General features: G+C 48.8%; 1 protein-coding gene across 2 annotated transcripts; it reads right to left on the bottom strand.

Moving 5' to 3' along the window:
• Positions 1 to 4487: 4487 nt before the first annotated feature.
• Positions 4488 to 15743, bottom strand: LOC149858980 (uncharacterized). 2 transcript variants are annotated; one of them, XM_090061265.1, is made up of 7 exons: positions 15484 to 15743; positions 14241 to 14597; positions 12681 to 12816; positions 9802 to 9917; positions 8904 to 8947; positions 7174 to 7329; positions 4488 to 6368 (listed from the first exon to the last, which is right to left on the bottom strand). In XM_090061265.1, the coding sequence occupies exons 1-7, from the start codon at positions 15521 to 15523 to the stop codon at positions 6207 to 6209; spliced, it is 1011 nt and encodes a 336-aa protein (XP_089917391.1). In that variant the 5' UTR covers positions 15524 to 15743; the 3' UTR covers positions 4488 to 6206. The 2 variants fall into 2 exon arrangements, with proteins under 2 accessions (XP_089917391.1, XP_089917392.1); XM_090061266.1 differs by having other exon boundaries at positions 14241 to 14582.
• Between the last annotated feature and the right edge of the window lie 6400 nt (positions 15744 to 22143).

Genomic DNA, 22143 nt, shown 5'->3' with positions numbered 1-22143 from the left:
CTTACCTCCTGAGTGTGCTACGTGGAGCTCTGCCTGAACGGTTGAAGAAGATTGTCCCAGCAGGGACACCTTACTAGGAACTACCAGCAATTTCGTTCCCATCAGGACACCATACTTGTAGTCCAGGATTATCCCCAGTAGGGCATTCAAGATTCAAAACCCAGTGTGGGATAGAGTTGCCAACTCCGGTTGAATCTATTCCATAATGTTGTAATGACATTAATGACTCATATACTGAGGGCCGGCCTGTCCTATCCTGTGAAACCTATGGATGCAAGGGGCTCTGCAGCTAAGGGGCCCCCTACATCCAGCTGCTCGCCACCCCCCCCCCCCGCCCACCCCTCCACTGCTGGCTTCTTCAGGGCAGGGGGGACCAAAACTATTTCTTGCAGGGGGCCGCAAAAATTGTGGGCCAGCCCTGAATCCACTGTGCTGCACTCAGGAAACCAAATACACATTACTATTACATTTTAAAAACCCACTCGACTATAAATTGGATTCAACATTTAATATTTATTTTAATTAATGCACTATCATTTATCTCCCAGTTAACTCTCAGCCGTCTCCTAGAGATTATAGCTAATTCCTGGAGACGCCAGGGCAATCCTGGAGGGGTGGCAACCCTAGTTTGGGAACCTCGGAAAGTTCCAGCCTAGGGAGTGGCTGGGCAGCTTCCCTCAAGCCCGGGTGTCTTTCTGCCCTGGGGATGGTGGAAAGAGGTGGCGCTGAATGAAGAGGGCTGGGAAGAGCCTGTAGTGTGGTCCTATTCCACAGGTGTTGCCTGAAGCATATGACCATGTGGCCTAATGGATAAGGCATCTGACTTTGGATCAGAAGACTGAGGGCTTGAGTCCCTTCATGGTTGCTTTTGTTCCCTTACAGGTTGGCAGAGCTTTAAAATAGCTTTGCTGGGGGACAAGGATGTCGAAGACAGGGTGAAACCAGGAAGGACAAGCCACGAACCAAATGCTGGAATAGACCAGGTAAGTACTAAGAGGCCCACTAAGCATCATGATAGGAGAGTACTAGGGGCACCTATTGGAGGACTTAGGTGTCTTTATACTAATGCTAGGAATATGGGAAATAAGCAGAAGGAACTTGCAATCCTGCTTGTAGAAAATAATTTTGACCTGGTTGGGCTAACAGAAACCTGGTGGGACCCTACCATGATTGGGCAGTGGGCACTGAGGGCTACAGGCTATACAAGCAGGACAGATTGGGGGAAAAAGGCAGTGGGGAACATTGTTCTATACGTTAAGGATCATTATACATCTTCCGTAATAAAGATGGGGACAGAAGAAGGGCAGATCCAAGTCCTGTGGGTCAGATTACAAGTGGGTAGGGGTGCTAGGAACTTGGTAGTGGGGGTCTACTACAGGAGATAGGTACCGGGGTTTGAGGGAAACTGCACTCCAAATTTTTTAAAGCAAGCCTCATGTCATGTGTATGTCTTAAGCCACAGTGGGATCAAAACTGCAGGGGTGGTGGCCCCTGGTGAGGCCACAAAGCCTGCCAAGTTTCAAGAAGATAGGTGTGGGGGCTTGAGGGAAACTGCACCTCAAACTGCTGACAGGCAAAACTTGTGACACAGATGACCCTGTGTGTGTTAAGGTGCAGAGGGGTGAAAACTGCAGGGATGCTAGCCCCTGTGAAGCCACAAAGCCTGCCAGCTGTCCAAGGAGATAGGTGCAGGGGTTTGGGGGAAACTGCATCTCAAGCTGCGGACAAGTAAAACTCGTGACATGGGTGTGTTATGACACAGCAGGGTGAAAGCTACAGGCCTGGCTGCTAGCCCCTGCTGATGCCATAAAGCCTGCTAGGAGATTGGTGCAGGGCTTCTGGGTTCCGGGGCCCTGCACCTCTAGCGGCTGACAGGCAAAACTTGTGACATGGGTGTTTGTGCGACTGACTGTCTGTCTTGGGGCACAGGGTGGGAGGGGAAACTATTGCAGGCCTGGCTGCTGCATCATTGCAGCCGGTTAGCACGATGAAGTAGCAGCCACTAACCCAGCCCTGCTGTGGCTGCCTGGGTGATTGGCAGCTCTGCCAATCAGCCTCACAATCACGGGGCACCTCTGTGACACAAAGCCTGCCAGGTGTCAAGAAGTCTGCCAAGTTTCAGGAAGATCGGTGCAGGGGTTTGGGGGGAACTGCACCCCAAATTCTTGAAAGCAAAACTCATGTGTATGTGTTACACCACAGGAGGGGTGAAAACTGCAGGGACGGTGGCCCCGGTGAGGCCACAAAGCCTGCCAAGTTTTAAGGAGATCGGTGCAGGGGTTTGGGGGGAACTGCACCTCAAGCTGCAAACGAGCATAACTCGTGCCATGGGTGACACTGCGTGTGTTCAGGCGCAGCGGGGTGAGAGCTGCAGAGATGGTGGCCCCGGCTGTGATGCCTGCCAGCTGTCAAGGAGATCGGCGCAGGGGGAGTCTGGGCCCCTGCACCCCTAGCTGCTGACAGAGAAAACTCATGACATGGGTGCTTGTGCAACTGACTGTCTTTCTCTTGGGGCAGTTAATTGTCTGTATTATTTCTTCTCTTTAGTCTGTGGTTTTGTAGATGTTAATCCTTGCTCATTAACTTGTTATATTAGCTAGCTACTGTGTATTGAGCTGGTCCCTGAGTGAATCATGATTGATTGGTAACACAGTAGCCTAGCAACCAGGCCTGCAGTAGTTTTCCCCCCACCCCATGCCCCAAGACAGACACAGTTGCACAAGCACCCATGTCATTATTTTGCCTGTCAGCAGCAAGGGGTGCAGGGCCCCAGAACCCAGAAGCCCTGCACCAATCTCCTTGACAGCTGGCAGGATTGGAAGAACTGGAGAACCTTGATGATTGAAGTCATGGAAATGGGATCAAAGGTAACAGTAGAAGGTAGATTTTATTTCATAGTTTCATAGTTTCTAGGGTCGGCAGGGACCTGAGCAGATCATCTAGTCCGACCCCCTGCCATGGCAGGAAAGATTACTGGGGTCAAACGACCCCAGCAAGGTGTTCATCCAACCTCCTCTTAAACACCCCCAGGGTAGGAGCCAGCACCACTTCTCTTGGAAGTTGGTTCCAGACCCTAGCCGCCCTGACGGTGAAGTCACGCCTCCTGATATGTAGCTTAAATCTACCCTCTGCCAGCTTGTGACCATTATTCCTGGTCACTCCTGGCAGTGCTCGGGGGACCAGTGACTCCCCCAGTGCCTGCTGGTCCCCCCTGACTAGTTTGTAACAGGCCACTAGATCCCCCTCAGCCTTCTCTTGTGGAGGCTGAGCAGGTTCAGGTCCCATAGCCTCTCCTCATAAGGCCTGCCCTTCTGCCCCCTGATCATATGAGTGGCCCACCTCTGGACCCTCTCCACGTTGTCCACATCCCTCCTGAAGTGCAGTGCCTAGAACTGGATGCAGTACTCCAGCTGAAGCCTGACCAGTGCCGCATAGAGGGGGAGGATCACCTCCCTGGACCTGCTCAAGATGCATCTGTGGATGCAGGACAAGGTACGGTTGGCCTTCCTTGACTGCTTCCCCACGCTGCCGGCCCATGTTCACCTTGGAGTCAGTGATGACTCTGAGATCCTTTTCTGCCTCTGTACTGACAAGAGGGGAGTTCCCCAACCTGTAGGTATGGTGCTGGTTGTTCCTCCCCAGGTGCATCACTTTGCACTTGTCAGTGTTGAGTGGGGCAAGGTGTAAGTGACCCAGGATGAGAAAGACCTGGATGTATTTTTTGATCATGAGATAATGACTAATGGGTTGTGACTTTGAAAAGGCAAATGTGATCGTAGTAGAGTTCTGGTGAATCATTTCCCATGGACATATGGAAGTATTAATGTCATTGTACCTGGCAGTGGTGAGACCTCATCTACAGATACTATGTCCAGCTCTGGTCCTCTGTGTTCAGGAAAAATGAATTCAGCCTGGATGGATCTAGTGAAGGGCTGCTAGGATGATCAGGGGAATGGAGAGCGTATCTTATTTAAGAATGAAGGGGGACACCACTGCGAAATATATCAGGTGGGGAAAAACCAGGGAGGGAGAAGAGCTGTTTAAACGAAAGGCCAATGTTTGTCACAAGAACAAATATGTATTAGCTGGGCAGGAATCAGGTTTGATTGGAAATTAGAAAAAAGTTTCTATCCTCCAGAGTAATTAGGTTTGGAAACTGCCTTTAAAGCAGGTAGTGGGGGCAAGAAAGCAGACTGATTTTTATGATGGAGATTTGTAAGTTATGAAAAGGGTTGAGCGGCATACCATATGGCAGCCCACACTAATAGGGACTGGACTTGGTGATCAAGAAGATTCCTCCCAGCTTTTTGTTTTCTATATTCTGAACAAAACATACCCAGATTTTTAAGCACTGAAGAAGAGGATATGTCCCTTCTGCTTCACTTCGAGAGCAGCTGAACTGTTTTGTAAGAAATCTTCACAAATAAATCAGTCTGAATTAGAGAGCCAGAAGGAAGATTTCAGACCAAATAGATAAAGCTTGGCAAATTTATACATGGACAAAAACAGTGTTTAAAATAGGAAATCTTATTAGTTCGTGCCTTACTGACAAACACAAATACACCATAAAGTCCCATTTCCCCAGGCACTTTTTCTCTCTCTCCTTGGAAGATAAGCACTTGTGTCCAAGGCCAGTTTCAAGTTTAGTTCCTTGCAAACTATGATGTAAATGACTTGATTTGATTCCAGATCATGGAGGATTTAATCACAAGGGTAATCAGGGGAATATGAGTTGCCTTTCTTTTCCATATCCCTGATACCTGCATCCATTTCTTCTGTGCTTTTTCTCAGAGGTGGGGACAGGCATGGCTCTACTGTTTCTGGAGGTGTACGACACTCCACCCTCAGTTCCTTTCATTCATCACCCAAAGCAGTCATTATCAGACTTCTCAAATCCCTAGATGTACTGGCACGATAGTTGTATTCTCAAAACTCTGCAGGACATAGTTTTGCTTGTGGGATTAGGGCTGGGAAGGATGTCACTCCATCTATCAGGAGAAAGCAGTGACTGCGACTGCCACCTCTTGGGTCTTTTCCTGTTTGCAACAGCAAACTTCCCTTTCCTTGGACCAGAAAAAAATACAGCTTGAAATCTGGTAAAAAACATAGGCTATGAGTTTCTATTTGCAGGGTCCATTGTCCATATTCTATGAAATGATCAAACCTGGAGTTTCTAGTGGACTGCCAAATGCAAATACCATTTCAGTGTCCCCTTGCTCTTAGCTCCCCTTTTGTACACTGGCACAAGCTCCTTGTCTTCCTGAATATCCTCTTGTGTCATTTTGGTGTCTGTAATCTCGGTAGTTGCCAGTTTGAAATTCCTTAGCACATAATTTCAGCTGTTTTGCTCCATCCAGCTGCCTGTCCAGCTCACAAACCCATGGAAACTCAACTGCCAGAGTCCATAGGCTGTCTTCCTACAGTGGTTGCTGGCATTGGTCCAGGTCAGAATTGCTCCTCAAATTTGTTCCTGTGAAGTTTCCCAGGTTGTGGCAGCTGAAAAGTATGTCTGTGTGATAAAAGTGCTTGCTAAAGGCTCTATGAAGATTAGACCAAGTGTTTTTCTGTATTTGTTTAGATATTAAGCTATAAGTTGTTGCTAAAAGCCTAATTATAGTTTATGACGTAGTGAGGCCTTGTATAAAGTAAGGCCTAGTAAATTTAGCAAAGCCTAGAAGTAGTAAGACCCTGTGGCACGGTTACAATTACCTTATCAAAGGAATGTAAGGCTTGTACTGTTATTGGTCAGTCTAAGGACAGTTGAAGAAAAAGGAATCTAAGTGGCCGTATGTTATCAGTGTCTTTCAGAACCTATAAATTAGCTGAAATATCTGGAAACCATTCAGAAGGAAGATGCAGCTCTGTGAAAAAGATTAGAGGAGCCCAAGAACTGCATTCCAGGGTCCTTCCCGGCACCCCTCAGGCAGCGCTGTTCGGAGACGCCTGACCTCTCTAAACTTCGTGGAAAAAGAAGTGTGCTGTGTATCAGGCATCAGAGGGACTGCTGATAAGCTGCCGACGTGAATTGCTTTTGTCTGTCATCGTTTGTCTTGTTACTATGCGTAGTTGTGTTTTTTTAAGTCAATAAATCTTTCTTACCTTTCTATTCCTGACCACACTCTCAATCTAAACCCTCCGCAGGCGGCTGGGACACAGGTAGAAACAAAGCAGGGGACGCTGCAAACCCACCGTCTCCCGGCCCAAGCTTATTTTTTCTTCTTATTCACAACAGCATACAGGAGTTCTTTGGGGGGACTGGCTGGGTGTGTTGCTTTGGGGAATGACTCCATGTTGGAGTAGATGGCCTGCTGCTCTGGACTGGATGCTTGCATGGTGGCATAAAAAATCTCTTCCCTATTTTCTGAATCCTGCAAAAATCAATAAAGAACATATCATTGGTCAAGGAGGATAAGCAAGTGGATTCCAGGGGTCTGCCACTGAGCAGCTTTGGTCCTGCAAGATGCAGGGGGTTCCTTTAACTGGGTGACTGTGCTGGGGGATCTGTTGAGAAGGTATGGATCCCTGAAACATATAAAAAATTGGCAGCCATTGTCCTGTGCCCCATCCCCCTCCCCCGCATTACCTGTGGCAGGTTAGGGCATTATGTTTTATGGTTGTGTCTGTAGTTGACTGTGTGGTGTTGCTAATAGGTTAGACAATGGATTTGGATAGGGATGCTCTTGCCTGTCCTGGGGGGATTGGATGAGATGACCCTTGAAAGTCCCTTCTAGCCCTACTTTCCATGCTGCTATGGTGCTTTATATTGCTGGGCACTGCTGCATTGTTCTGAGTAGCTGAGTAGAGTTGGGGGTTTATGCTTTCGGGATCTTTAAATTGAAAGCAGAGGGGCAAGGGTGAATCCTCTAAGAAACACTCATTTATGCATCTAGCCTACCCCATAACCAGTACAAGACTGCTTCCTGCACCATGGTCTTGCCTGTAGTCATTACCCTGCAGATAGCTCCACTTGATTGCAAGGGATTGCATAGGAGCAAAGGCTGGAGGAATGATTTTATATTTGAGTTCAGGTTTAAATGAGGCAAGTGCTTTATTTTAAGTCAAGAGGACAGGGCAGGAGGGAAGTGAGTTCTCTTCTTTGTTCAGAGTTTAGCTCTAAGTGCACGTCCACAAAACAGCTGCAACCCTGAGCTCTTTGCTGTGCTTTTTTCCTACCTGATGGTGGGATGTGATTTCCTCGTAGCTGGTGTCCGGGTTCAGTGAGGTTGGAGGGGTCTTGACATTGCTGTAGAGGCCTGTCTGGTTAGTGGTGACGTGAGGACGCACAAGTTCATACTCTGTGCTGAGATCTGCTGGGCTGTTCTCAGCTGCCTGAAACAAGGATGAGATGAGCTGAGCACTAGGTAGACAATGAGATCCATTTCACTCAGGCTGAAAGGGATGCTCTTGGGATGGTTGTGGAGCTGGAAATAAGGGGCAATTCTCATGAGACTGTCCCCCTAATGAGTGTGATTCACAGCTGAAGGCGACCCAGAGAAAGCCTGGGTTTATACTATAGTGTGCTGTGGACCGTTCTTTGGAGCGACACCCTGTGAACGACTGGAGACACGGGTACAAGAAACCTTCAGGTAGGGGGTCAGGTGTAAGGAGGACTTCAGACAGATGCATGCAGTTGTATCCACCTAGCTGAACCAAATGTGGTCTTCCTATAGGGAATGGGTGCTTCTGGCTGTCTGTGCATCACTGTGTTTTGATTGGCTTGCTGGGCATTCTTGATTTCCAGTAGGGCTGTACTAAAATGTTAGTTCCCTTGGAAAAAAAATAAATCCCTCCACTTGTAGGAACTGATGAATGGTAGCATGTGAGATTCTGGCCTGAATTTCTGCTTGCAGTACCAGGCTTGCTCACGTATATCACCGGACTGACATTTGCATACGCACCTAACTGTTTGCACACATAATTGCTATAAATGCTCATGCAAATGAGACAGGAAGTTACACCCATTCTGCAGTTTGGAAAATTCAGTGGAGTGCAAAACTGAGCTCAAGCTGTTTGCATTTTCCAGGTACCCTAATTTTTGTTAACTACGGCAGAAAGATGCACAGGTGCGCCTCAGCCACACTGCAGTAGTGATAAAACAGGATAAAGGGTTACAGCTCTAATCTGGGTCTAATCTGTCTGGCCTTCAGTAAAACACTTGATGTGTCACACAGGAAATTATGATACTGGAAGTGTTTAGGATCCATATCGCTCACAAACATCAGGGAAGTGGATCCGAGGAATTCTGCCTTGGTCAGCACAAGAGCAGGTGCCTTCCCCATCTCACCAGAGTATCTCCCTGCAGTATTTCACATCAACTGTTGCTGCAGGATCATGGTAGGGGACAAACTAACCTGTAACTAGAGCAGGGTATAAAAACCCCACCTGAGCCATTTATCTGATTACCTCAACCCCTGCCTTTTCTGAATAGATCAGCCTTGAAAAAATAAAACTAAAACCATTAGTAAGTAGCTGATGAGGAGTTTTGGCACCTGACTCTTGCTTCTCCGTGAACAATTTGTTCCAAGGTTTGAGCTGAGCTCTTTTGATTGAACAAGCGGGTCATGTGATATGTTTCTACACCCTGATTGGATGAGCCCAACCCTAGGAAGTGTTTCTTGGGAAGAATACTCCACATGGCGAAGTCAGCATTTGCTTTTTGTGAATATTCTGCAATATTCACTTAAAACTCCTGGTTCAGTAAAACATTCCTGCTAGAAAGCTTGTTCTGTGGCATATCTGCAAAAAGCAAACACTAAAGGGACATGACCGTGGTTGGAGAAAGCGCATGTAGGAATTTGAGACTGAAAGAACGTTCACTGCGTTATTTGTCCCATTCGATCCGTGGCATTAGGTCCCCCCTATTAACAGAGGATGGTACAAGGATGGACTATACTGTGCCTCACCATATTTGCTAGGTTGATTTTCTTGTCCTGCTGCACAGAAGCTCCTGGAAGAGTTGAATGAAATAAAAAATAGGCACAATTAAAACAAAGTCATAGCTGTAAGCAGGAAGACAAATGACAGAGCCCCAAATTGTAGGGCTGAGCTCTACCTGCCTTTCAGAAGAAACACAAACCCAATTCACGGAAACAAAAATACTAGTACCAATCTGGAGCTAGCCTGCTGATTGTTAACTGCCCAGTGCTTCCTAGACACTTCCCTTTGAATTCACCTCAATACCTTATTAGTCAGTGAAGATGTAGCCTTTGGAACTGAACCAAGCTCGGATGACTCTACAATGTCCATATAAATCAATCAACAGGAAATTTCATTTCAAATGACTTTTTGTGCCAGCAAAATCCTTCCCCCATGAAAATGCACTGTTATATTACACAGGCTTATTCTATTCTACAAGGCTCTGACTCCACACTCCAGTGCAGGGACTCTTTGAATAAAAAGAAAGGAATTGCTGGAAGGTAAAAAAATTAGGCACAGACTCTAACCAGCCATAAGGAGCACCTGACTTCATAGGCAGTAGTGTCGCAGGAGTGGGCTCGAGGTGGAGCAAGGTGTATGGAACATGAACATACTCCCCTAGAGACCAGCTCCCACAAGCAGCTGAAAACAAATGTGGTTAAAGGAAATATGTGCACACCTTTAGACAGTGTCGCACATGGGTCTCTCCCATATTGCCTAAAAGCTCTTTCTACAGATGCTGTCAGCCAGGTGCAGAGATGTGACTTAGTGGAGATCTGGATTTTGGGGGTCAGGGAAATGTGAAAGGCAGTTAGAGCTGCAGCAACAGACATGGATACGAGATCCAGAAGCCAGTGTCTCCTCTGCAGACACAGTTTCACTCACGTTTCTTCTTTCTGGATGCTCTGATCAACATCAGAGTAGCGACTAAGAACAAAATGAGGACCAGCACGACGCAGGGCGTCAGGACACGGAAGATTATTTCCTGATCCAAGAAAGAACTGGAAGAAAGGAGAGATTCTCTTTGAAAACCCTCTCCTACAATCACCGATTCAACAAGCAGTGACTGTAGGGCAACAGGCACAGGGGGCACAGCAGGTGGATGCACTAGTCCAAATTTAGTCTGACTGAGGTCACCGGTAAAATGGGTTTGGCACATGCATCAAATTGTGAAGCCAAGTAACCTGCTGCATGATCCAATCTCTAGAGCAAAGGTCTTGCAGGTATGGTCCATCACATCACTGGAGAGGGAGTGCCACATAATCATAAACTGAGGCGCTACAGCCAGACGAGGGCATGGGGGAGCAAGACCACGACTGATCTAGCATCGTGAAATGAAGGAGAAAAGTAGATCAGTGGTTCTCATCCACTTTAGACTTGAAGCAACACTGGGAAAATAACAACTTTTGGTTTTCACTCTTTTTTTTTTTACTACAGAAAAATAGAGTGGGTTTTTTTTCTGATGCAAACAACTCAGAAAGACCACAAGTCAGAACGCTATGGATTCCTATCTGAAATCTCGTGGCGTATCTTATGAATCATATTGCCTGTTCACACATCTAACAGCAATATGTGTCACAGGGTATTGCTGTTCGATATCTTATGATATCTTATGAATCATATTGCCTGTTCACACATCTAACAGCAATATGTGTCACAGGGTATTGCTGTTCGATATCACTGCTGTTTGATATCACTACTGAGACACTGATCTCCACATTTACTGTAACCATGCTCCCTGGACCTGCACTTTTATTATGAGGCAATTCATATTTTCTGTCCTGCGTGGTCTTAGCGGGCTATAGAGACCTTAAGGTCTGGTCTTGGGTGGTTTGGTGACACTCAGCAGCCTCCCTCCATTCCAGCTGCCCAGAATTTCACAGCTGATCTGGAAGGAGGGAGGAAATGCTAGGGCAGGATTTGCATCATGATCCACTTCCTTCTGATACAGTCAGTTCATGTAACTTATATCATTTTTCATGTGCAGTATTATATTGGCTCATAACCACCCAAGAAATTTGCCTGGTTTGCTTTGGTCTTTTATGCTCTTTAGAACAGCAGTGATCAGCCGTCACTATGCTGAGGCCAGTGGGGATGCACTGGTACCTACTTGTGGCTATTTTTTACTAATGCTTTGGGAATGCAGGTTCTAGTCATGCAAACGTTTAGGCAGATGCCTACCTTTTTATATAAGGCAACTCACCCTGGAGTTATAGCAGACATGAATTATAGACAATAAAAACCTTCCTGGAGTTAAAAGAGCAGCAGTGGCCAAATCCGGTCCAAAATGTAGACTCATAAAGTTTCACAAAAATTTGAGACCAAGAGAGAAGTTTCTGTGAACTTATCTAAAGTCAGTCTAGACAAATAAGGATCCTGCTTGTTCAGGGCGCTGAAACTCTTTGGCCCTGACACAACTTCACTTAAAGGTGCAATGGGATCTGACCCCCAATCCCAACCACCGTGCCTTCTGCCATGCCACACATGCATGTGCCACATATACATGGCAGAAGGCATGACTTTGAGATCCCGGATCAGACTTCAGATCAGGGGGAACCCGGGGTCAGTCCTGGGAGCCCACAGAGCCTGGGATCAGCTGATTGTTAGCTCCAACCCTGGGAGCGGGCCAAGGCTATTTGCAGACCCCAGCGTGGTAGGAACTGATAATCATCTGATTGTTGGCACCAGCCCTGGACATGCCATATGTCCAATTTAAGGTGCTGCCCAAACCAGCTGTAAAACTGTTCTGCATTATTTATGGAACATTTTTATGGCTGGCTGCCATTTAAGACACTTTAAATTGGGTGTACAAGTAACATCCTATCCAGTGGTGCTGCAATTAGCATATTAATTGTGGCATACATATAATGTGTGGAAGGGCCCTTAGTCGCATGTGTAACTACTGCATGGGCCACAGTCTAACTGACTGGAAGGAAAAATGAAACCTGCTGTTTTTCTTTCCTCTTTCAAGCCCCGCAAAGCTCAGGCAGCAAGTGAAACCACTGTAGAAAAGGTAACATGCTTTCTGTATTCCTTAAGTTTTACATATAGAGGGTCTAAATATTGCAGCCTGCCTCTACTCTCAGCTTATTCTGCACCAGTTCGTCTTCCCCTCCATGTTGGCAATGGTTCGCATAGATGAGACTATAGATGTCCATAAGAACAGTCCTGTGAAGCAAGTCATTTGCATGAATGCATGCTGGTGTCCTTAGTAGTGGGGCAACAAGTAGAGAAAATGGACAGTAAGGCTGGGAAAGGAAAGAGGAAGAAGGCAACTCGTGGCTGGGTTCAGTCACTTGTTTCTTCTGCAGGCGTGTGGGTTGCAGCAGTGTAAGTCCTAGCTGAACTAAGCACACACCTTGGAGCATGGAAGCAGTCCCACTGAGCTCCTGGGAAGGGACAGAGATCGCTGTTACAGCGACAAATAACTTGCTCCGACCTTCAGTCCAGGTGCCATGACTCTTCCCTGGGGTTTAGCTCCTCCACAACCCCATCCTAGCTCTTGCTTGTTTTTCAAGGAATGCAGGGCAGGTAGCTGAGATCTGACAGCGAGCATGGCAGGTCTTCGTCATGAGCTTTTACAGATCAGAGCTGTCATGCAGAGAGGCAGAACTGAGCTGTGATTATTTTCTCTGGGCATGGTGGGCAGTAGGATGCTGGCCTGTCAAGGCATTGCCTGGGGTCCAGAAACCCAGGCTCAGCCATTGCTTCCAGGGAAAGAAGCGCCCATAAAGCCCTGAACTGGGGGTGCTGCCGGCACTCACCTCTGTGTGGCAGACTCGGTGCTGGATTCGCCCTGCCAAGTAACTTTCCATGCAGAAGTAGATCCCGTGGAGGAAGTGGAAGCTGTGAACTCTGTTGCTGACGACGAACTGGGTGTTGAGCTGGAGGTAGGAAGAACTGCAGATAAAAAGAGAGATTTAGAAAGTCTTTCAGCCTCTCCGGTGCAAAATGCTGCTGTGCTCAATGAGGCTTCAGCCTCGGGAAATACAAGGGAAGGCATCTCCCCGCTGCAGAAGCCCCCACATGCTGCTCCCACGGCACACATGAGCCAGGAGAGCCTGCCAGACCTCCCCAGTGCGGGCACGGCACGGGGCTGCCCGACACAGGCGGACACTGCCAGCCCACACTGCAGCGCCTGGCGTGGAGGCATGCCAAGGTGTGCCTGGGGGCAGGTGGGGGAGCCTCTGTACTTCATAAAGCGATGGGGATCCCCTGCTGGCCCCTGGTCCCAGGAAACTAGAGCAGTCTCTGCTTGAAGTGGCACCGGCAGTGCCCAGATCTGTAAGACTAAAGCTGACTTAAAGCTGCATTTCTTCCCCACCCCACCCCCAAGCAATGCGTCCTAGAAGCAGAGTGGAAAATGTCAGCCAGCCATTGCAACTGCAGCAACACAATCAGCCGGTTTTTCTCCTGCTCTTTTCTTTGCCCTCTTGCCTCTTTGCTGCTGTGGGGGACTAGCCAGAGAAGGTGACGGGGGAAGAAGAGAAAGGCTTGTGCTGATGAAAATACCCAGGATCTGCCAGGTTTTTAGAAGGTTTTTTCCTTCCTGCTGCTTAACCTGTTACTGGTGCACTGGGGGCTCTCTGAATCAGGATCTGAGTGAGGCAGAGCCATCCTGTCTGGGAAAGAAAGATGTTGCCTGTGGTAACTCCGCGCCCCTGTGCTACGGTCCCTGGTGGGGCAGCATCTGCAGGAGGCGTCCCTGGCGCAACAGGATGCAGGATGCCAGCTCTGTTGGCAGTGCCGCTTCCAGCAGTGATGTCGCTTTAGGACAGTGTGATGGATGATTCATTTGGCAGCTAAAGGGCAAGGCCAATGCATGCACAGTTCACTGTAGCCCACGTGGAAGGGCACAGAGGGGGGCCAGTCCCTGCACAACACTGAGCCACTCCTTGAAGCCACCAGGCCACTCTCCTCCAAGCATCTCCAGTCCTGAAAGCAGGGTGCTTAGCCCTGAGACCCCAAACCAGCCCCGACAACTCCTTCACCTCGCCACTCAGCCCATCTTCCTCACTGGGAATCCCCGGGAAGCAATGACAGCTCCACCCCCATCACACCGAGTGAGTTTGTGGGACCTCAGCACGAGCCAGTGAGTCCCAGATGCTGGACGGCACGCTGGCGGGATAGGGGCTGCCCGCGGCTGGGCTCACGCCCTCCATGAAGCATCCACAGCGCTCATGAGGTTGCCTGGCCGCTCCCCTGCGGTGCCCCACGGCCCATGAGAGGGGGATTCCCTGCGTGCATGAGAGAGGGGCACAGGATCCCAAGCCGCCGGGTACCCACACCCTTGTCATCACCTGGGACGCAGGGCAGGACATTACCTGGGGACACGATCACCTCCACAGCGTGTCTGGGATCAAGCTGTGACTTCCTCACCACCCCGCAGTGGTAGGTGCCGGCGTCCGCCTTGCTCAGGTGCTGCATGGTAACCGTGAACACACGCAGGCTGTGGTTGTCCTGGAGGGAGACGCGGCCCTTTCGCACCTTGGTCTCCGACCCGTTGGTCTCCAGGATGTGCTCCCCATTGAGACAGCGGAGAGAATGTCCTTCTCTACACCAGAACTTCCCGTTCTTCTCATAGCTCTTGTCGTACCCGCACGTCACGGTCACCGACCCACCTTCAGGGCCCGTCACCGTCTGGGGGCCTGTCACTGCCAGGCAACCTGGAGGACACAGAGCTACAAGGAGTCATTTTCATCCAGAGCAAGTATACAATCCCGCAAGCCCCTGGTAGCAGAAGCATCACCCGAGCCCCTGACGTGCGAGTCCAGAGGAGCAGGAGATGCGGAAAGGTCTGGGGTCTCCTGCCCAGCCTCCCTGAGCCACAGCATCCCCAAAAGGGCAATGCAACCTCTGCAGGAGGGGGCAAAACTCCTCAAGTAATCTCCTCCTTTCAGTGTGTGCAGGGAAAGAGGGTGCAATGGATTCTGGTTACTGCCCCCGGGCTGGCTGCAGCCAGGGCAGCAACTCCAGGCACTGCCAGCTCCAGGGCAGAGACACCCTCCAGTGGACTTTTTGCTTCCTCTTCCCATTCCTGACCCAGGGACCAGCCTCTTTTCTGCAGGGAGCAAATGTCCTTTCCCCTGGTTACGCCCAGCTGGTGCCAGGCTTTCGGGCAGCCCTGATGAAGAAATGTGTTTGCAGAACACCAGGTGCTGGAGGCCCCTGTAACCCTGCTAGGCCACCGCCAAGAAAGCTGTTCAAGAAAACACAGAGTGAGAGAGAGGGTCCCGGGACTCTCCCATCCTCCCCTCCTGGATCCAGCAGTGTGTGGGGACCTACCAGGGGAAAGCACCGACCTGCAGTAATGTTTCTCACCCACCCATGCTCTCTGCGAAAACTTTGCCATGGATAAACCACTTGGCTCCCACCAGAGGAAGGAAGCAGGTGCCTAAAGCAAGCAGGCAAAATGCCATGAACCACCGGTTCGGAGCCTCCCTCCTGACCTGGGCGGCGGTCACCAAAATACAAGTTCACCGTTTGCCCTGAGGCCGGCTCTGCCCAGAGGGAAGGCAACACCAACCGGGTTTCTCTTGGTCCATGCAGGGCACATTTTGGTCTTACCTGCAAAAGCCGTCCACGACAGGATAAGGAAAATCCTCATTGCTCTGCTTCTCTCCGCAGACTGGAGGGATACGGCTTCCAGCAGATTTTCTCTCCAGGAAGATCTTTTAATCTGTCTGTCTTTGAGGAACTGAGCCGCTGCCTCTGCTTCAGGTCTTTGCTGTGCAACTCTGAGGCTCGCTGATTAGTTCGTGTGATGTATGTGGCCCTGGTCTCTGTTGTCTGATTTCCTTAAGCGCTGGGCAAGGAGGGGAAGTGGCTTTTGCCTTAACATTTGTGCTTGTCGTGTGGTTGGTGATTTTTTGCTTTGTGGAGCAAACACGACACAACCTAGGGTCCAGTGGAAAAACGGCATGCTGCAATAATAGGATTTCCCTGCTATCTCTGTTGATTTGCACCATGTACGGCTTCATTTAAACACAAACTGTCCCCAGTATTTTTTAAAGGTCCAGCCTTGGACACTTCTTGCGTCACTCCTTGCTGCCCTGTGAAGTGAGCCTGCCTTGCAGAGAACAGAGTGCTTGGAAAAAGGAACAGTAGCAAAACATGAACGGGCCAATACTGACCATACCTCAAGTTTTAACTCTGCCTGTGGTTACTGTTGAATATCTTAAAAGTTTTGTTTCTGGAGAATTGAGTTTTAGCAAAATAGCAATTTATTCATGGGGAAACAAAAAAGGCTACGCGTTTTCTTCTAGGAAAATCAAAACAGAGAATGGTCTCCTTGAACGGCCATTTCTAAGCAAAAGATTGCTAACTGGTACCTGGAAGCGGTGGCCTGGAAAGTGAAAGTGCTATGGAGCCCAGGCGTGTAATGTAGGCGGGGGGAGGAATTACTCAAGTCCAAGTTCATGTTTTGCTACTGTTACATTTTCTGCTTTTGTGCATAGTTTTCAGATTTGCGGTGGAGACAGGATGTGTCCTGTTGCCACTTTGACTGTCATTAAATGTAGTTTTTGCTCTCGGATTTCCTAGTTTTTTACTGTATCCTCGTGTCTTGATCAGCAGCGCCAGGGAGAAGGGGGAACAGCGCCCGCCTGAGAGTCGGGGAAGCACCGGGCTGCTGAAACTATTCCTGACTGGGGCTGGGGCTGTGGTGTGTCTCGGTGACTGTGTTGCATCTGATCCCTCTTTAAAACTCACTAACAGGCAGGGCTGTCTGTGGTGGTGTACCCATTCAAAGAAATGTCTGCGTTTTGGTGAGTCACACAGTATGTCCAGATTATTCTAACGGTAGAAGCTAAAATCGACCTCAGGGAGATCTCTCTAGTGTGGGCGATACATTCAGTCACATAATCCCACCATATAGACCAGTAAAAGCCAGAGTTCAAACCGCTGGCCTTCAGCATCCTGCTGCAGAGCCTTGTTTCTTCAGCTGCGGGGGTGATTTGACACACATTTTCCAGTGAACTACATAGCTGTTTACTAGCCACCAGTACTATATTGGTGATCCATCGGGAATCCTGAATTCTTTCCCCAGCACTGGAAGTGAAATGGGTTAAAATGCTTAGAGTTAGAGGAACAAAGCCTGATTCAGTCATAACAAAAGGCAGTGTCCAATGTATCCAATACAACTACAACCTGGATACCTGACACATGGAAGATATTGAATTTTAGCCAGTTTTTAAAAATGAAATCTTCATATTTTCCCAAGCAGGAAGCAATGGTGAGCACCTGAAACCTGAGATCCTGCGCCTGCCTTTGTTTCAAGGGAATTTGCATCATCACAGATCGGCACAGAAGGTGAGAGGCTTCACACCAGCTCTGAACTGTCTGCCCCGAGGAGTTTTCCATCTATTGACTCCTCTGTGAAATCCTAGGAAATCTGAACTTTCATTTCTAGCCAGGAGAACTTTTACAATCTTTTATCCCATGCCTGATGAGGGGTGTTTGTGCCTGAAAGCTTGCAATTAAATTTTTTTGTTTTTGCAAAAATCATGTTCAAATCAAAGCTATCATCTCTACTCTGAGACCTGATTTCCAGTATCCACTGGAGAAATCTGGCCTGTAGGGTCTTGAAGAGTTGAGTCCTGCATCGCCTCTGAAGCTACAAAAGTTATAGGTAGTGTAACAAGAGGAGCCTTCCTGTGCAGCTGTGGTGCTGGTCCGGCTGTGAAGGCATCTGTATAATCACAGCCATTCCCCAAACACTCTGTAGCCTCAGCTGGACTTGTGGAAATTGGGTGCAGCTAAGCGTGAGGATAGCAGCAGAGTGCACGTGTCTGGCAGCCCCCTGTATCTGACTCTCCCATAAGAAGCATATGGGCATGATCATGTGAAGCATTCCCAAAAGCAAGGGATATCATTATGATCAAAGCCAGGGGCTAGATTATGCCCAGGGTGTTTGTGTGTATCAGGGATGCCTCTCTGCTCTGAGTCCAGAGAGGATGGGACTCAGCTTGAGTGCCTGGCTGATGAAGGGCGTTTGAGGCCAAAAGCTTGCAGAAAAAGATTTTTATTTTTTGCGATTTCCTAGTTGGTCTAATAAAAGATATCATTTCTGAACCAAGAGTTCTAGATCTTTGCGTTTCTTTTTGTTTCAGACCACCATCGGAGGTGGTTCAAGCACCTACATTGAACACCTTCAAGAGTAAATTGGATGCTTTTCTTGCTGGGATCCTATGACCCCAGCTGACTTCCTGCCCTTTGGAGGGGGTTGGACTCGATGATCTCCCGAGGTCCCTTCCAGCCTTAATCTCTACGATATCTATGAAATCTATGAAAATGCAGAAGCAATAATAGATCAGATATCATTTGGCTCTCCCTGAAAAATGAGCCCCGTGTATTAGGCAAGCCCGTTCTATTCCCACGAGCATTTTTATGAATGCCACTTGAAGACTCCTGGCCTGCCTATTCTCAGTGTTGCATCAATTTGGTGGTTCCTGAAGATTGTTTCTATTTGAATCAGCCCCTATGATAACACTTGTACGCTGTGCACAGGATACAGTAATACAGCCCTGTGAGGGATCAACATGTGTAGAGATCTGATTTGAAACAAGAATTGACCTAATGCCTTTCATACATCCTGGCAGCGCTCTTTTGAGATTGGGACATTTTGATTTGTTGTCTGAAGACAACGGGAATCTGTTTGCAATGCTGTTGTTTGGGAATTGGGGGGGCGGGGAGGGGCAGGGTTATTTCCAGCTATGTTATTTAGATGTGCCTTTTATTTTATTTTTTTTCTACTGAATGTTGCAATGCAATCTTGCAATTTAGAAAAAGTTTCAGTTGAAATCCAAACATGTGACCAAGAACAGGTCAGGGCTAAATATAAATATATTTAGCCCTGACCTTTTTTTTGATCATATGTTTGGAAAGTAGTTTCATAGTTGTTAGGGGCTGGAAGGGACCTTACAGATCATCAGGTCCAGCCCCCCTGCACTTGGGCAGGAAAGACCGCTGGGATCAGATGACCCCAGCAAGGTGGGCGTCAAGTCATTTTTTAAAGATCTCCAGGGTACGTGATTGTACCACCTCTGGGGGGAGAATCTGTTTCAGACCCTTGCAACTCAAATCATAAAGTTTTTCCTTATGTCCAGTTTGAAGCTATCTTCAAGCAGTTTGTGTCCATTCCCCTGGGGAGCCTTGGTGAACAGATGCTCCCTCAGACCCTGATGTGTGCCCCTAATATACTTACAGGCTGCCACCAAGTCTTCTCTTCTCTGGGACTATCTGTAGCCCTGACCCTTTTTTGTTGGTCTGGTCACGTTTGGATTTCAACTGAAACTTTTTTTTTTAATTTCAAAATTGCAACTTTCAGTCGAAAAAAATAACAGGCACATTTCAATAACACACCTGCAAATACTCCTGCCATATGTATACACACATACACATACACATACAGGGAATTAGACACACACACACATATATACACACACACACATACACACACAGACATGTATATATACACACACACATATACACACATATATTTAGTCTGTAGCCTATATATCAGACCTTACTCTCTCTCTCAACCTGATTTAACTTTCTAAAGTTAAATCTGATAGTCTAAGCTTCATTTTGATATGGTACTGCTTATGGTACTGCTGCCCAAATGCCAGAGTTGGGGAATACTGATTTAATTGCTCACATCCTCAAAATAAGATTAGGTATGTTGGATCACACACAGCCAGGCAGTAGCTTCATGTCTGGATCGGATCTCTCTTCAATCTTCATGCAATCCAGAGTGGATTCAGGCTAATAAGCATGCTTTCCCTAGAAAACATCTATCTGTACTGATGTATTTATCAGCAACAAGACAGTCCTGATGGTAAGAGAGCTGAGAAATCTGAATCCCCCACCCCAAATGATCTTAAAAGAAATGAACTGTAAGACCACTGCAGGGTTTGGAAACCTGTGATCACCCTTTCACAGTGCTAATGTCTGGAGATGTCGGCAGTTCTGCCAGACAGGAACCCCACCGTGAACTTCCCCTATTGCGCTGTCTCTACCAATGCCATAACCAGACAAACCCTTGTAAGAGAAGACCTGTTGCATTATATCAGATTCAAAGACAACACGTATTTTCATTCAAATGCCTCTCATTCATAGTAACGTATCGCCCTATCTGTAAGACAGAGGATCCAAGCCTGAACTTGTACGAGCAAAACACATCTTCCCACCCCCAGCCTATTTTCTTTGAAAACCTAGAATAAATTTCCGAGGAATCATAGTGGAGGAATCTATTGACATGACGACTCGGTGTCCAGTGGCCTGTAGATAGGGGGAAGAAAATTTGGAAAATGTGACCAAATAAAGTCAATTAAGTTCCACAAAAACACGAGAGGAGAAAAACCTCTGCCAAAGGAAGCAAAGTGGCCAAAGGATTCAGCAACTCAAACTCAAGATTGTGTGTAAAACTGGCAAAAAAGAAAAAGTACAAAATTCTGGAGCTGCCTTGAAGCAAGTGCAGAAGGGAACGGGGTGAGGAAGCCGAGCGCGAGCACGGAGAACGCATTACTGACAGCCCTTTGCTATGACAGGTGCTTCCCACTGCTCCCAGACCCACAGCGCACCGCATCCCTACACGCCTTGCTGGCTTTTGGAGCTGCCCCAGCATGCTGGAGGTGAGCATTTCCTGAGGGCAGAGCTGTGCTCGAGCCAAGTGCCCTGGTAGCTGTGAGACCACAGCTGGCTGCACGTCGAGGCACCGCATTTCAGCACGACCCAACCAGTGGCACTGGGGACAAAACCCGGAGACCCCAAAGCCGGCGCGTACTCTGCACCCCGTGCTGCCTGGCCCTCTCCACGTGGCTCCTGGGGGCATTCAGCCTCGCTGGCTGAGCTACCGGGGGCACTTGGATCATCACAGCTCCTCAGCATCCAACGCTGGGCCTTTCACCTTAGTAGTAAGGGTCTGTCTTCTCCACAGAGTTTGACAGCCACCTCCCCCCACCTCGTGACTTTGTCCTTCTTGCCACCTAGCGAGGGCACGAGCACAGGGTCCTCTCCGAGGCACCCGCACCCCCGGCAAGGAGACTGCAAGGAGGTGGGCTTGAGGAGGAAGTACCCACACTCCCCTGCAGCCCTGCTTTCTTCCCTTGCCAGCTCCCGCCCTAGCGGCGAGTGTCCGAGCTGCTCTTGCTCTCAGGCTAGGGACAGACCTTACACCCAAACCGGTTTAAGGGATCAGAAACTGGTTTCAACCTGGAACACAACGGACACTCAGTGCGCAGAAACCCATTGGAAAACGGCTGAAACCAGTTCGAGAGAAACCTGGTTGAAGGTGGCACGCTCGGGCGATTTGTGTGTCCCTACTGGCTTTGGCATCTTTTTGGAGTCACAATCCTAAACACCTGCTGATAACATTCAATCCAATTTGGCTCAAACTGGTTTATGTCCCAGACCCAGCTGACACTGGGACAATTTCACAGGAATATCTGAAGCCACACACCACAGACTCAGACCTCTGCAGAAAAATCCCTTGATCAGTGCCTGGCATTACAGGGGAGAGGCTCAAATAGGGAAAAGCTTGTGGGGAACCAATTGCCAGCCAGCAAAGCTGTGTGAGAAGTGAAAGAAGTGAAGAAATCACTTCCTTCCCTGCAGGTTTGCACCAGTAACGCAAGCCCAGACCAGACCCCTGCTCCCCTAAGGTGCGGGGCGCATTTTCCTCTTGACAGTAAGCACGCGTCCCCTCCTCTTTTGCAGACTGCTGGGCAGCGACAGCCCCACGCGAGCGAGCCGCCACTTGGGTGGATCAGTGTCTGTCGGGTGCAGCGACGAGAGCGGCTGCCCGACCTCCCCCAGGCTCTGGTGCAGGGCAGGCTTCCTGCAGCGCTTCAACGGGCACATCATCGAAACTGCGGGGTCGGAGGCCACCGTGCAGCAGGGCAGAGTCTCCACCAAGGACAGTCACTCCCCGCACACGCTCACCGTGACCCTGGAGGACCTCACCACGGGAGACGCAGGTTCTGGGAAGGCTCCATCAAAGTCTACCAGGGCATTTCCTTCAAAATGCCTCCATCCCCATACAAAGCCTTTCTGTTCCTTGTGGTCGTGTCTGGCGGGCCCCTTAAACAGGGGTTTGCAACCTCCTGGTGGGTGCCCCTCCTGGACTGCACCCCCTGGACTTGTGGGGGGGCCCAGTGGCTGGTCTAGAAGCCGGGGGGATCCCCCCCGTGGCCAGTCGGATGAGCGTGGGGAGCGGGAGCTGACGGG

The sequence above is a fragment of the Crocodylus siamensis genome, chromosome 8, assembly GCF_052110815.1.
Source record: "Crocodylus siamensis isolate JL-2025a chromosome 8, ASM5211081v1, whole genome shotgun sequence".
NCBI lineage: Eukaryota > Metazoa > Chordata > Crocodylia > Crocodylidae > Crocodylus > Crocodylus siamensis.
This window is presented reverse-complemented; position numbering and strand designations above follow the sequence as displayed.

Bases quoted from the DNA above. Each gene is read 5' to 3' on its own strand.
- LOC149858980 (XM_090061265.1), bottom strand. From the start codon at position 15,523: ATGAGGATTTTCCTTATCCTGTCGTGGACGGCTTTTGCAG. The intron at 14,598-15,483 runs GTAAGACCAAAA...GACTCCTTGTAG, and splicing joins GTCGTGGACGGCTTTTGCAG to CTCTGTGTCCTCCAGGTTGC. The intron at 9,918-12,680 runs GTGAGTGCCGGC...CCTTTCTTCCAG, and splicing joins ACCGAGTCTGCCACACAGAG to TTCTTTCTTGGATCAGGAAA.